Consider the following 15,135-nt stretch of genomic DNA (forward strand, 5'->3'; position numbering starts at 1 on the left):
CAAACACCAGATATCAAAATCAACAATAACATCGTAGCAGAATTTGACGACAGTGTAGATGAAATACAGAAGGCCATCAGAAAGATGAAAGACAACAAAACTGCAGGAGTAGATTACATACCAGAAGAATTACTTAAAGTGGACATCGAAGTAGTATGAAAGGTTATATATAATCTGTTCCAAGACATTTGGACAACCAACATGGTACCAACAGAGTGGAAAAATGGACTAATTATAAAACTACTGAAAAAGGGAGATAAATGAGAGTGTAATAACTGGCGTGGAATCACACTTTTACCCACAATAAGTAAAGTGTTTCCCAGAGTGCTTTTAGACAGAGTAAAACAACAAATCGACCCGCAAGCAGGGTTTATACCAGGAAGATCATGTTGCGACCAAATTTTTGTATTACGAAATATCATAGAGCAGTCAATGGAATGGCAGTCTTCTCTATACCTTAACTTTGTAGACTTTGAAAAGGCGTTTGATAGTGTACATCGATCTGGAAAGTTTGTGGAAGCTCGTGAGATTGTATGACCTACCACCAAAGATAATTGACATCATCAGGGTACCGCATGAAGGATTTCAGTGTAGTGTGATGGTCAACAATGCCAAAACAGATTGAGTGGTTTTCAGTAACATCGGGACTGAAACAGGGCTGTATGCTATCGCCTCTGCTCTTCTTAGTGGCCATAGACTGGGTCATGTGGGAATCAGTCAGGTTGGCGGAAGTTGCAGTTGAACTACAGTTACCAGTCATTGTCGCGAAAGACGACTACAAAGTCATGAACTTGAAGCGGCGCACCATACAAAATCTCGCTGAAGAAGAAATAGTTGCCCCTGATATAACGGCCATTATAAGTCGTTTTACGAAAGATCTCAAAGAACTCCCTTGTCTGGAAATATCCGATGTGTTAATTTATTTACTTCGAGGTTCTGGCTGGACAGATAATAGATTAAAAAATTACAGACAAGACAACGGTTACAAACTTTATAAAGATGGACACATTAGTAATGTTCAAATGTACAGAATTCCGAATTCCAATTATAATTACGTTTCTGCAACCTGTATAAGGGAAACAACCTTAAGTGAAAAACCTTATATGACATGGTTACTACAGAAAAAAGATGGCCAAGTATTTTCTGCAGGATGTGCATGTGTTGCGTAAGTTTTTTTTTAATGCATTAACAATTAAGAAATTTCGATTAAACAACACTTTATTCATTTACGCATATTTATTATGCAATGGTTTTCATTAATTTGCTTTTCATATTAATAATTAACTTTAAAGATTTGCAGGGATAATATATTGCTCACCTTTTTCAGAGGGGTGGGTGGGGGTTACTTATAACTATTAAGGGAGACTATTCTGCTACGTGTCCAAATTTAAATAAGATATCTGTAATATTATTGCATACTGCTTTTGCAAATGTATCCTGGTCTTTTTTCATTGTTTTGTTAATTTGTAAAGATGTATTGGCAAATATACACACTTCATTTTAATGCAGATATGATAATTTTTAGGGACGATGGAACGTGTAAACACTGCACAGCTTTACTCTTTTCCTTGGCTGATTTTTGCACCCGCCACATGGACAGGAATACACAAGTAGGAACAGATCGCCCGTGCATTTGGGATGTACCTAGAAAAGTGTCAGTTTCCACAAAAATTGATGACCTTGACGTTACATCTAATAAAAATGATTCTTGCATTGCACCTATCTCTGCAACTTTCCACTCATCTGAAATTCATGATCAATCCTTGCGAAATATAAAATGTCATTTGTATAGATTGTGTAAAGGATCAAATTCCTTATTGTTACATGTGCTCGACCCTCATTCAGATGACAGTGATGAGGAAATGAGGATGAACAGCCACCAGACATGGCAAACCTTATGAGTGAATTTGTAAGAAAGAATGATGAACAAGATTTTCTTACTTTTTTGAAAAGCAAATGTAATTCAGATTCGATTAGAAAAATAGAAATATTAACAAAGGGTCAAGGAAATTGTATTGAATGGTTCAAGTATCGTGAAGGCAGAATCACTGCCTCTGTTGTATTTTCTGTTTATCACTTTAGAGATTCAAACAAAGAAGACAATTATATTGTAAAAAAAATTATTAACTCCAGCTCTGTACCCCTTTCAACTCCTGCAATTAAGTATGGAAAAGAACATGAAATGATTGCTCGACTTTTATACCAGGAAAAATATAAAAAAGAGCACATAAAAGCCCAAGTTGTTGAAAGTGGATTACATGTGTCCAAGCAATATCCTTACATGGGTGCATCACCAGATGGACTTGTGCAATGCAAATGCTGTGGGAATGGACTTCTTGAGATAAAGTGCACATATACACACAAAGATTTATCACCAGAAGAAATAGCTGCAAAGGACAAGAATTATTTTGTTTATATGGACGACGATAACAATGAGCTGAGAACACACACATCTTGGTATTACAAAATTCAGATCCAGCTTGGCGTTTGTGACAGAAAATGGTGTGACTTTGTCTTATACACACAGAAAGTTATATCTGTAGACAGAATTTCTTTTGACATATCTTTATTTCAATTGTTTGTATCCAAATCAAATTTTTTCTTCAATAAATATGTAATTCCTGCTCTTAAAAAAAAAATACAAATGAAAAATTAATACACAGTAACTTGTAGTTTGTTGTATATACATTATTTAACTTATGTTTACTCGTGCAAATTAATAAAAAAGCTTCATCAATGGAAAATTACAACCAACTACCATGAAAATTTGATATCTATGATAAAAAAATTATACTTAAAAAATGGAAGAATTGAAAATATACAACTACATTGCCCATATCCAAATTTGCAAGTGTGCGTCAGAAGACTTGTTATTGAAAAAAAATCATGAATTGAATGCATCAATCATTCTGAAAAAAAATCTGTGAACAAGCTGTCAGACGATGCATTATTTAATTAAGCTCTATAAACAAGTATCTTTAAATGTATACGAATTTGGACATGAACAACAAACTGACTTATTCATTAAAATCCCAAGACCTGGTAATCATTAATGGACAGGCACATACATCTACATTGTTATAAGTATGCAGAACTAGTTTTTAACAAGAGGTTTGTCAATGTTGCATAAAAATGCAGCAACTTTTAACATTTGATTACAAATAGGTTTTAATTTCAATGGAATAATATTTGAAAGTAGTTTGAAACACTTTAGTCTTTGTATTGCTCTCTCTACATGAATTCTTAAATTTGCTATTTTTCTAGTTTTCCTTATTTCATTGGCATTCAAATGTTTTCCTTTACCCCAAAGACACTTGTGAGTAAAAGGAGGAATATTCAGAGTCGCTCTTCTCAAGGTCAAAAGGTCCCCAATGTTAAAGCCACGATCAGCCATAACTTCATCGTATGGCTCTATATTATCCAAAAAAGAACTATTCTCAGTAATATATCTATCGGATACATTTCCAGCCCATAAGTCTGAAATATAGTTAAATGCACCGGAAGGGGTAATGCTCACTAAACATTTGAATGTGTTATGATGTTTGTAAGAGCTGTAGGTTGCTGACTGACAAGTAGGAGTTTTTGGCCTCTGAACAAAAAATTCGGTGCAGTCTATAATAGCACAAGTCCTGGGAAATGATTTCTTGAATGATTTTGGCATGTATTTGATATTTTTTTCTCTAGACTGCCATTTAATAAGTGGACTAAAAACATCATGCATATATGATATCCAGGTGGTAAAAATTTGTGAAACACCAAATAAATCTGCAAGAACAAATCCTACCATTCCAAGTCGTAGTCTGACAAGAGTTAAAATGAATTCCTCGTAGGGACTGAGCTTCCGTTTGGGTCCTGGTTTGTTTCCTTCCTCTTCATATTTCATTTCACCAACAGATTTTTTTCCTGCCCAGTATTTGAGTTTGCATTTGTCTGCTTCTATTGATGAAAACAATCCATACAAAATAGGTTTACTTGGTAATCCTGTGTAATGTTTTACTGATTGATCAGACTTGACGACATTTTCCAAGAAACAGTCTCGTATCAATGTTTCTTTGTCAGCCAGTTTTGCTTTCATCTCTGTGGTCTGCCGCCGCAAGAGTTCAATATCTTCTCCTGTAAGATCCGTTTGTGTGGACATTTCAACAGGTTCAGGTCTATCCAAGCTTTTTTCTTTGGACATGTATGAATGATCAAGATTCACGACACCTGTAATGAAATAAACTGAGTGAATAAAGTGCATTGGATTTTGTTGCATCAATGTTCAAATTAAAACCATTGAAAATAAAATAATTTAATAAGACAGAAATTTACGAGTAATATCACATATTAAGAATTGCTCAGCAGCTCATTGACAAGATTAAATATCAGATAACAAATGTAAAGGTATAACAATATATAAACATAATTAGTATTTTTAAACATTTTAATGGTGGCATATTTCTACCATCAGATTTCTTTAGTTACTTGTCAGATGTTCAAGTTGACTTGTCAGATATTTTCAGTAACTTGTTTAGTACGAACACGGATATTGCGAATTCGCGGATATAGCTAAGTTATAAAATTAAGTTCTTTTATTCAGACAGGAAAGCATGATGAGTACATATTGCTAGATTACATTGTGGTTCTGTAGAAAACATATGTACAGACAGATTTTAAAAAATGAAAGTAGAAAACAGAGTAAAAATAATATTTACATTTTTATTTTATCTTGGGATTCCTAACTACATAATAAATTTAATAAATTCCTTATACAGATATAACAAATTACAGATGTAGAGAAGTAATTTCATAGGTCCCAGTGACTTCATTACAGCCTAGTTTGACTATACATGTATATCAACTTATCTGGTAAATTGGTCGACTTGTCTTGATTATTTCAGCATGACAAAGCCATCTTATATCTACTTGTCATCATAATATATGACAAAATGTCATTATTTTCCAACAAATAAATATATTTACTAACAAGTTGACATCATCATCTAACAAGTTGACATAACTTTCTGCCAAGTCGGCTTGTCAGATGTTATGACAACTTGTCAGATAAAGATGTTAACTTGTAGAAAATTATGTCTACTTGTCAGATCTTTATGTTGACTTGTCAGATCTTTATGTTGACTTGTCAGATCTTTATGCTGACTTGTCTAATACTTAAGTCATCTTTCCAGAGAAATATGATGTCAACTGCTGACCGAAACTGGGCATGGTCATATTTTCATGTTTATTTTTTTTAATACAGAAAAAAGATCTGACAAGTCAACATAAATAACTGACAAGATGGGGGACAGAAATAAGCCACCATATACGGTATTATATTAAATCAAGCTTTGTTATAAACAAATCAATATTACAAAATTTTATAAATGTAGCCGTACTGGACTTAGCTGCTATTCCTGGCAACTTTCTGGATTGAACTTGAGGAGCTGTTTCACCTTTGACAATAACAAATATACAAAAAATCAATACCATAAACCTGTAGTAACATGTGTATTTTGATTTATAAATTTTACATGAAAATTATTTTTAACATAACTCCATGTAAGAGATTTTCTGCATGGGTATCAAAATATCCAAAACATTATATTTTAATTTTACCTTCAAGAACTGCAGTTACAACAACTTCTGCTGCAACTGGTGGTGCATTAAAGAGTTCAAGCCCAAGTGTTTTATTATCTTGAAATTTATCAGGTTGAACAGAGGTGAAGTTGCTTCTTTTTTCAACAGCATTCTGTGGTCTCTCCTTCAATGGGCGCATGAAATTATTTCTTGGAAACAATGTTGGGACTGGATTACACTCGGTAGGTCTTCCGTCAACAAAATGATTGGAGCACACCCGATGATGTCGTTTTGGTTCAAAATTCTCTCTATTAATCTGAATAAAATCTTTGTTTTAATAGCTCATCATCATGGAGAAAATTCGGATTGACCATGTTGACTGTTTCTCATGTCTACATCAACGAACATCTAGATTATTGACAATATATGTTTGCTAAGTTTTATTAAAAAACTGTTTGGAAGTTTTTATGCTTCAAAAATCGAGTATCCTAGCTTGCTTTCGCAAAAACAATACATACCTGAGAGATCCACCTCTTTCTAATTGTGTTGTTCTTTAGACGGGTCGGAAACGGGAAAAAATCTACATCTACATCTACATTATACAGCGTTCCATCAAACATGATGATTATACGCTGGCCCTGCGCAAACGGACCTCTAAAATTAAATCAAAAAGTAGGAGAGAAAAAAAAAATTTACAAATAAAATTTAAAAACTAATGCCATGAAAAATTTAAATTAAATAAGTGCTTTAGGAAACAATTTACATTGTGCATAAAAAAGTGTATATCTATATATATTTACAATGTACTCTAGCTGATTTGTTCTGAATATAAGAGTTATGGAACATAACTTGGGACCAGAGTTCTGAACTGGTCCAGAGAGGCCGCTGCTACCACTGAGTGTGGGAGAGTATTCCAAAGAATCACTGTGTGGGGAAAGAAACTAAATTTATAATAGTCAGTTCGTGTACTGAAGGTCTGAAAGTGAAGAGAACTGGTATTACGTGTGATGGTCGTTGTCTGAGGTACAAGATAAAGGCTTTGATCTATAGCTACTAATTTGTGTGTAATTTTATACAACATTATCAATCTGCATATTTTTCTTCTATGATCTAATGTTGGCCAATTTAGATGGTGTAACATGTTTGAAACACTACTTGTATTATGGTATCTATGTGTGACGTAGCGTGCAGCTCGTCTTTGTACATTTTCTAATTTGTCTTTAAGTTTTTTTGTATGTGGTGCCCAGACTGAAGAACAATATTCAAGGTTGGACCTGACCATTGATTTATATGCCAAAGATTTTGTTTCTTCATTTTTTATCTGCAAATTTCTTTTTAGAAAACCCAATATCTTGTTTGCCTTAGAAGTTATATTATTGATATGAGGTTCCCAGGACATGTTGTAGGATAATGTTACCCCTAAATATTTTGCTGTCTTTATAGATTCTAATGTGTGTCCTTTTAAATTATAGTTATATTTTACTGGTGTGCGAGATCTGGTGATACTGAGTGAATTGCATTTTTGAGGATGAAATTGCATTCCCCAGACATGTTCCCAATTAGCTAAGGAGTCAAGATCTTTTTGGAGGATTTCACAGTCATTTTGATTATGAATGGGTCGATAAAGGATGCAGTCATCGGCAAAGAGCCTTGTATTAGATGTGACAGATGATGGTAGGTCATTTATAAAAATTAAAAATAGAAGGGGCCCAAGGACTGACCCTTGAGGAACCCCGCTGACCACAGGCATTGGACTAGATACCTCACCATCAAGGACAACCTGTTGAACTCTGTTGCTGAGAAAAGCAGAGACCCATCTCCAGGTGTTACCGCGTATCCCATAATTATCCAACTTACTCAGCAACTTCTGGTGAGGTACCTTATCAAACGCCTTTGAAAAGTCCAATATTATCAGATCAGTTTGAATGTTTGAATGTAAATTTTCCAATAATTCATGGCTAAGAGTAAGTAGCTGAGTTTCACAACTTCTCTTAGCCCTAAATCCATGTTGGCAATCAACTCCTTCCATAGCTGGATACTTTTCCAGGTTCCGCTTTTTACGTCCGTCTGACGTACAGCCTGGTACGACACACCAGTACTTTGAAATCTTTTGTGTATCCATTACAATATTATAGAGAAAATGCGAGCTGAAATGCCTAACAAATCAGCATCGTCACGTGACTGCCGTGCGAAAAATAAAAACCAAAACGGTATAACAGAACATCCCGGAAATCGGCTATTGACTTCTACAAGACACCAGCCCCTACATGTAACACAAAAAGATACATCTTCGTTGAAACAGAATGTTGCACTTTAAACCATGGATTAACGAAGAGAAAATCAGTATATTTTTGGCGGGATGGTTGCATGGGGGGGGGGGGGGGGTTCCACAAGTACCGGTGGGATCGAGTAAGTGGTTTACTAGTATGTTATTTAGCATGCTATTTAGAATATTCATGTTCTTATAAGTTATAACTAATAAAAATACTAGACATTTTGAAATCTTAACTTTGGCTGAAAAAGAAAATGACCCCATGCAAAAGGTGAATTGATGTTTTTAATGAAATGAGTCCTATAAACATTAACCCCTTCACTTCCGTACCGGTCAAATTGACCGATGGCGCGTTAAAACACGACTTCGCGAAAATAAGACCGCCGTATCTATTTTGTTGTAGCATGAGGGTATAAAAGCTATATATCATCTTTTTGGAAATTTTCTCTACTTTTAAAATATCTAAAAAGATTATATCTTGATTGCCGGTATTTAATCGATCTTACGTTGTAAAGACAAACGAGACTTTTTGAAAATGGCGTGATTTTCCAAAGCAATTGCCGATTTTCCACACGATTGACAATTTTTTTCCTGATTAACTTTATAAGAAAGCATGGTATATTCTTAAAGCATATTTTCTCTACTTTTAAAATATGTAAAAATTATTGTTATTCCTTTAAGGTATATTTTAAAAACAAGAATTTTCTTGCACTTATGTGTTTTTTCTCGATTTTATTCGTAATGTTTAAACAAAGCTCAGTTTTACGTTTATTTCTGTGTTGAAATAGGGAAAACAAAATAAAGCTGGAAAAAGTAGAGAAAATTTCCTTTCCAACAAGCCCTTATAGGCCTTCTCACGCTCAGTATTTTCTGAATTACGATAATTTGAATTTGTGACCTTCGCATAGTTTTTATGGAAAAATCGGTCAATATTTACATGTAACGTCAAGGTTGATATTGTTGCATCTTACTCGAAACAACAAATTCTTTTATATAAGACTTTTTTGACCATTTAAATACATTTTTACTGAAATAAATGCATAATACAAAAAAAAAAATAGATTTCAAAAAACAAATTATACTTTCGTTCTGCCTTTTGTGTTCAGTGAATGTTGATTTATTCATCTACATGTAGGCCCTAATGATGAATTTTTCATGAAGTGATATATACAATATTGATAAAAATTGTAGATTTCCAAAACGTCGATCTTTACTAAAAAAAATCAGTCAGATTTTTAATATTGTTGTATTAATGTTGTATCTTGTTATACTGTATACTTATTAATTTGCAATTTAATTAGATCTATATTTAACAATACAAAAACTCGTATTTATAAATAAATACGACTCATCACTGTATGAGTTGATAAGAATTGAAATAAACACGTGTTTTCGCTGTGATACCTGTAAACAAAAACATGATCCGAAATCTGAACGTCAATTTTCATGATTATTTCACAACCGTGACGAAGATCTTCACATCAATGAATCAAATAATACGGACATGCCTTCGGTATTAGCAGGTGAGAATACGTGTATATTGACTGAAAAGTTTAAGTTTAAAACGCATTAGTTCACGTTCAAAGGAAAACTTAATGAATGTACACATGTACTAGAAGTTTATGTTTCAGTGTGCGTGTTTCGTATCGTTCAGCCAATTTTGCATTGTTTTTGAACTTTGATGCTTTTGACAATCACTCGTAAGTCCAAAGTAAAATCAAAGTTGTCATAATAATAGATACAGTGAGGTTGCCGATATCGAATCACTTAGTAAATTTGCTTGGATATTTCGTACCTGAGTTTGAGTTAAATTCATTTTACAACATTGTTTGGTGGTACTATGTTTTACTTATAACATCATATATATTTTCCCAATAACCGCTGATTAAATGAAAAATTATCGCTATACTTGTATGAATGATGTTTTCTCCTTTAGCGGATCATTTTCTCCATTACCGAATCACGTGACATATAGCTGATTATTCTGGTTCGGGACCGTGTAAATTTAAAAATACCCTTCTTACGTAACGTTTTACTATGCATTAAAATATTTCACACACCCCCCCCCCAAAAAAAGTAGAAAAGCTAGGAATTTTTTGAGTTGTTTGCATTCGACAATTAATGCAAAAACAACAACAATGAAATCATAGGGAAAGCAAATGACTAGTTGATATAAGAGGACGTAAAAACTTATATGTGATGAACTGCAAACAGCCGAAGAATTAATTTTTGATTCAAGAATTGTACTCATTGAGCTACCACGCCCCTCCCCATAATTTTGCCGCTATTTAGATAGAAAATATATCGCTAGATATATGATTGTGCCCCCTAAAAAAAAACGTCCGATGACCTTTTTTATGCTTGATTAATTAATTGTCAAGGAATTTTGGTGGTTGATAGTGCCTCCTCAACTGAAAATGTATGGCTCTGCACCCCTCCCCCACCAACTGAAATTGCTTCCTACGAGCCTGGCTTCAGAGATACCTAAAGCTGAAAGGAACAATTATATTTTCAAAATGTCGAGACCCAACACCTAAATTTCCTCCAATGAGCAGAGACAACTTTACAAATGATGATGTTGGGATTCATTTACTGGATTTCTCCATTCCAACATCCACAGTAGACTAAATACATGTACCAGTATTCTAATTTATTAAATACTGGAGGTTGTCCTTTCACTTTATATTGTCTACTTCAACTGTCCATCGTCTCTATAGAAATGAATAAGACAGCTCATTCTTCTCTGCTGCTTTCATAGTGCTCTTTCTTCCTTTTGCGTGAAGACAGTGGCTTATATTCCATATAGGCAAAAGCCTGCAGTCTGCATATAATTTTCTCAATGTGTAATTTAAATCAAATGTTTACTAACTAGTATATTTTGAAAAAGAGTTGGGGGGGGGGGGGGAGTTAGTATAGATAAGATAAGATAGATAAGATATGTTTTATTACTAATTCAGTGCCCAAATGAGCATAAAGAGTACAAACTTACAAGAGAAAGGCCTAAAATATAGTTGACAGAAAAAGGAAAAAAAACAAAAAAAAAAGCAAAACATTTAGACATACATGAACCTATATAAACATGTACATAAAATAGACATATGACTCTTCAATGTATATATATACATATGTATCATATTGTGGTATGGGGCATCAGTATTTAGGCCTAATGGCAATTAATTAATGTACATGCATTTTTGAACTTAATGTTTATAAGACAGATTGAAAAAGAGGGGGGGGGGTATCATAAAACTCTGTTTATAATTTATTTAGCTTGATGTTGAATTGAAAAAGTATTGTTAGCAATATGCATTTTATATTATACGAGCTTGATCTTGATCATGACAAGAAATAATTATTGATTATTTGAAATAATTTTTTAGGGAAAAGGATAACTGCAAACGGGGTATTGTTGGAAATAATGATTTAGTAGGGAAGTTTAAATTGCAAAGGGATAAATAAATAAAATGTCTAAATCTTAATTTTGTTTGGTAATCATGACGATTTTTATTTCGCTATGGTCGATGTCTTCACATTAGCTTACTGCATGCACATGTACCACCGGGATACATTCTCGAATCCACATGCTCTGCACTTCTTACTGATTTTGGCTGCTGACTTTTTTATGTGTATTTTAACCACCTTTATTGTACGCTTTTGGTAGACATCTTCTGTTGTTTTTTTTATTGTAACTGATGTGCAAAAAACCGCATACGAAAAATGATAATTTGGACAAGATCCCTGCATCTCATATTTCTTGAAACAGCGATTCGTTATTGGAAACCTAAATGCCCCCAACTTTAAAGGGAATACTATTAATTTCTGATTTAGAAATTGTGTGACGCTTTCAGTGCTTTTAGACACATAATTTTATTAAACATCTGCACCAAATTTGTTTACCTAGAATGCGACATTGGAGCAGTACCGAAAAGTGAAAGTAGTCTGCTTGCATCTACGCTTCTGGTCTGCGTCACAAAAAAGTTTGTTGATGTTTATTTAAAAATTATTACATTGAACGAGTTGAATTTAATAATTTCTTGATAAATGACAAAAGCAAGAATAATTCAGCATGACAGGGTAGGTTAAGCTAAGTATTGGACTTTGATAAGAAAAATACAGAATTTTCATCTAAAAGTGATTCGTTAATGGGTGCGATTCGTTATTGGCAACCTCACTGTAGTTGTTTTCAGTATGTGTGTACCAGTGTGTGTACATGTACAACTTTCACATTGAATTTTTAGGGTGCTTTCACCATATGCAACAATACTTTCATCTGTGAATACCCACTTTCTAAGCCCACCATGAACTACGAAGGTCAATTAATATGTAAGGACACCAATGAACAGGTAAATTTTTGTTTTGGTATTGAAAATTTCTGTATTTCTAAAATTTCAAAAAATAAAGTCTAGCTCATGATATCGCATTTATACAAGTTTATAAACATTTGATTTATATTTTGAAAAATAAGTGTTTTAAACACATAATATTTATGAAGCTTGATTATTCATACAGACACATTATTTAAACATGTAATATCTATCTGAATGAATGCAGAGATATGGAACAAGCTGTTTTTTTTAGACTGCTGTTGTATTTCCAATGTGCTTAAAATATGTGGTAAGCATTTCCATTTTCTCAATTTTTCAGACACTTTCCAGTTATGGTACATCATATACATGGGTGGTCAAACTCACTGGATGGTTTATCAACACTGAGGCTCCCATGCTCATGAACAGCCTTGCCCCAGGAATTTTGCCTTGAAGTAACATTGCAGTCTATTGTCTCCTTTCTTTTTACAACCCTGGCAGCCATGCAGGTATGAAATCTATGAAAGCCATGAAGGGACATAGAATTTTTAAAATTTATAAAAGTAAACCGAGTTCTTGATTTATACAATCCGTTCTCTTGGATTTACAATCTGTTATAACAAATTGCCAATTCATTCTCACAGATTATCATTTCGTTCCTTCAAATTACACAATCCGTTATCTCAGATTGTATAATTCATTCTCTTAGTTTAAATGATTCATTCCCTCGGAATGTAAACCCTTCCCATGATTTCGTTTAAATTATTTATCTGTACATATCGGATATGGTAATACATGTTTAAAAAATAAAATACTGTAGTATTTTACATCCTAACTTTTATTACATATTACGGTCCAAAATGAGAAAAATAAATGAACATTTTCAAATCCATGTGCTAGTACTGATATTTGTACGTACAACAAAAAATCTTAGAGGTTTTTGTGTTACTTGTATATTAGAATAATTGAAAGTCCTAGATAGTAAAAGTGAATATGGGTTCTGTGTGATCATAATATTTCTAAAATGAATATATGTTGAATTTAATGAATTAGTTATGAAAGAGGTTGGAAACGACGGGTTGCTGAAACAAAATAAGTAGAACGCACTTATTGATTAAAATGGTTGGATGTATCTGTACATATATATAATGAAATTCAAGAGCACAGATTTCCAAAATCATAAGACTGATGTTGTAACAAATCGAGATGTTGAATTATCAATCTGTGAAAACAAATTACCTGTATGTAATTCGAGATCTCAAATTATGAATCAAGGGGGCGAATTAGTAATCCTTAAGATCGGATTGTGTAATTCGAGATCTCATATCATAAATCGAGGGAACAATTTAGTAATACGTGGGATTGGATTGTCTAATTTGATTAGATATCATTTTTTACTTTTTTGAAAAATTTACGTGTCCCTTCCTGGCTTTCGTAGCAATTTAATGCCAGATTTTTTTACATGTTGCAATAGCGTAAACAGAGGTCTGGCTTTAGTCAGATTGCCATATATGCTATTTGTTTTAGTTCAGTAATTTTACCATGATGGTTTATTACAAGGTTGTTGAATTATCAGTCCTGATACATTGACTTAACAATATCATTTAACTAATTGAATCACATAATAAATACAATTTTAATTTTAAACGGAAAATCAAATAAATGTTGTAATTTTAGCATTCTTAATTTTATTTATAAATATAAATTTATATACACAATGACATGTATCTGTTTCAAAATACTTAAATCTTTTACAGGATAGAAGCTGATTACTTGTACTTGACAGCAAATTATAATGTCTTGGACAAGTCAAAGAATTTCCTTCAGTCTTACAGAGAAATGACAGTTGATAAAAGAATGGTGAACACAAAGTAAAAGTGCTCTTCAACATTTTGTTGAAGATTTCAGTCTGATTTGGAATTCATCTTGCAATATTTTGGATTTGTATATTTGGATATAAGCGTCAAATTTTCAACTTATTGACTAAACAGTTTTGCGTTAAATATTGCCAATGCTATCTATTATTATTATTTCCCTCAAAGATAACATGTCAAGTCTTTATTGTACCTCTTAAGCTCTGTTATACCAGAAAAATCTTGTAATGAAATCATTTAGTTTTTTTTCTTGTTTGATTAAATCCATGAAAATAAAGATTATTTTTAATGGCATCAAGAGAATGGATTTCTTGTTTAACAAAAAGATAGTATACATGTTTTGCTAGGGCTTTGTAAGAAGCAGACCAGAATTCTTTGCTTGCAAATTTTGTCGTTCACCATTTTTATTACGTCAACTATTAGATGATTTATCCATGTTTGAAGCATTTCAAAATTGATATTTACTTACAGTTTAAAGCAGAATTCTGTACTGATATTACCTTGACCCCCTGAAGAACAAAAGTGTCAGGGTCAATTTTTAATACAAAAATGTTCTTTTATCTTTATGGCCCATATCTTACAAACAATATCATGATGAAATATACAAAAAGTGTCTAGAATGTGTCCAGAATGTGAAATAACAAACATGTATATAGCCAAAAACTTTAAAATGATGTTGCTTAGCAACCAACGGTCATTAAACAGATATTTGAACTAAAATGATGCATGGATATTGCAGTTCTGATCCCTTCTTGAGAGTATATTCAGAATTGTTTAAAATTATGGCAAGAATATTGAAAAGTGTTGAAAAAAATTGATGAAACTTTTGCACTTATTTGACCTTTGACCTCCTAAAAATAGTTCTAATGAGGTCAAACTTTAAGACAATTTATCTGTTGTATGTCCCTTGTAATTTTATGACCTCACATCTAACTTTTATATGTGCTGGGATGCATAAATGTGTCTAGGATGAGTAAAAAATGAAAATTTCTGCCCGAAAATTAAAGAATTCTGCGTTGCTTAGCAACCCCTTTTAAGTAGTTATATGCAGAATTGAAAAAAAAGTTTATGTGGTTCATGTAGTACAGTATAATGCTCTTTTGTGGGTATATCCCAAATTTTCTATTTC

At 32.9% G+C, this 15,135-nt stretch overlaps 1 protein-coding gene and 1 pseudogene across 1 annotated transcript; one reads left to right on the top strand and one right to left on the bottom strand.

Moving 5' to 3' along the window:
* Positions 1-608: 608 nt before the first annotated feature.
* LOC134281115 (uncharacterized) lies at positions 609-1,866 on the top strand (annotated as a pseudogene).
* A 1,228-nt stretch (positions 1,867-3,094) lies between these two features.
* On the bottom strand, positions 3,095-7,678 carry LOC134281112 (uncharacterized). The gene is made up of 5 exons (XM_062763578.1): positions 7,570-7,678; positions 6,075-6,136; positions 5,596-5,872; positions 5,376-5,432; positions 3,095-4,206 (listed from the first exon to the last, which is right to left on the bottom strand). The coding sequence occupies exons 1-5, from the start codon at positions 7,676-7,678 to the stop codon at positions 3,095-3,097; spliced, it is 1,617 nt and encodes a 538-aa protein (XP_062619562.1).
* Between the last annotated feature and the right edge of the window lie 7,457 nt (positions 7,679-15,135).

This window comes from Saccostrea cucullata, unplaced genomic scaffold (assembly GCF_032062105.1).
Source record: "Saccostrea cucullata isolate Sc308-1 unplaced genomic scaffold, CSIRO_AGI_Scuc_v1 ctg5244, whole genome shotgun sequence".
Lineage (NCBI taxonomy): Eukaryota > Metazoa > Mollusca > Bivalvia > Ostreida > Ostreidae > Saccostrea > Saccostrea cuccullata.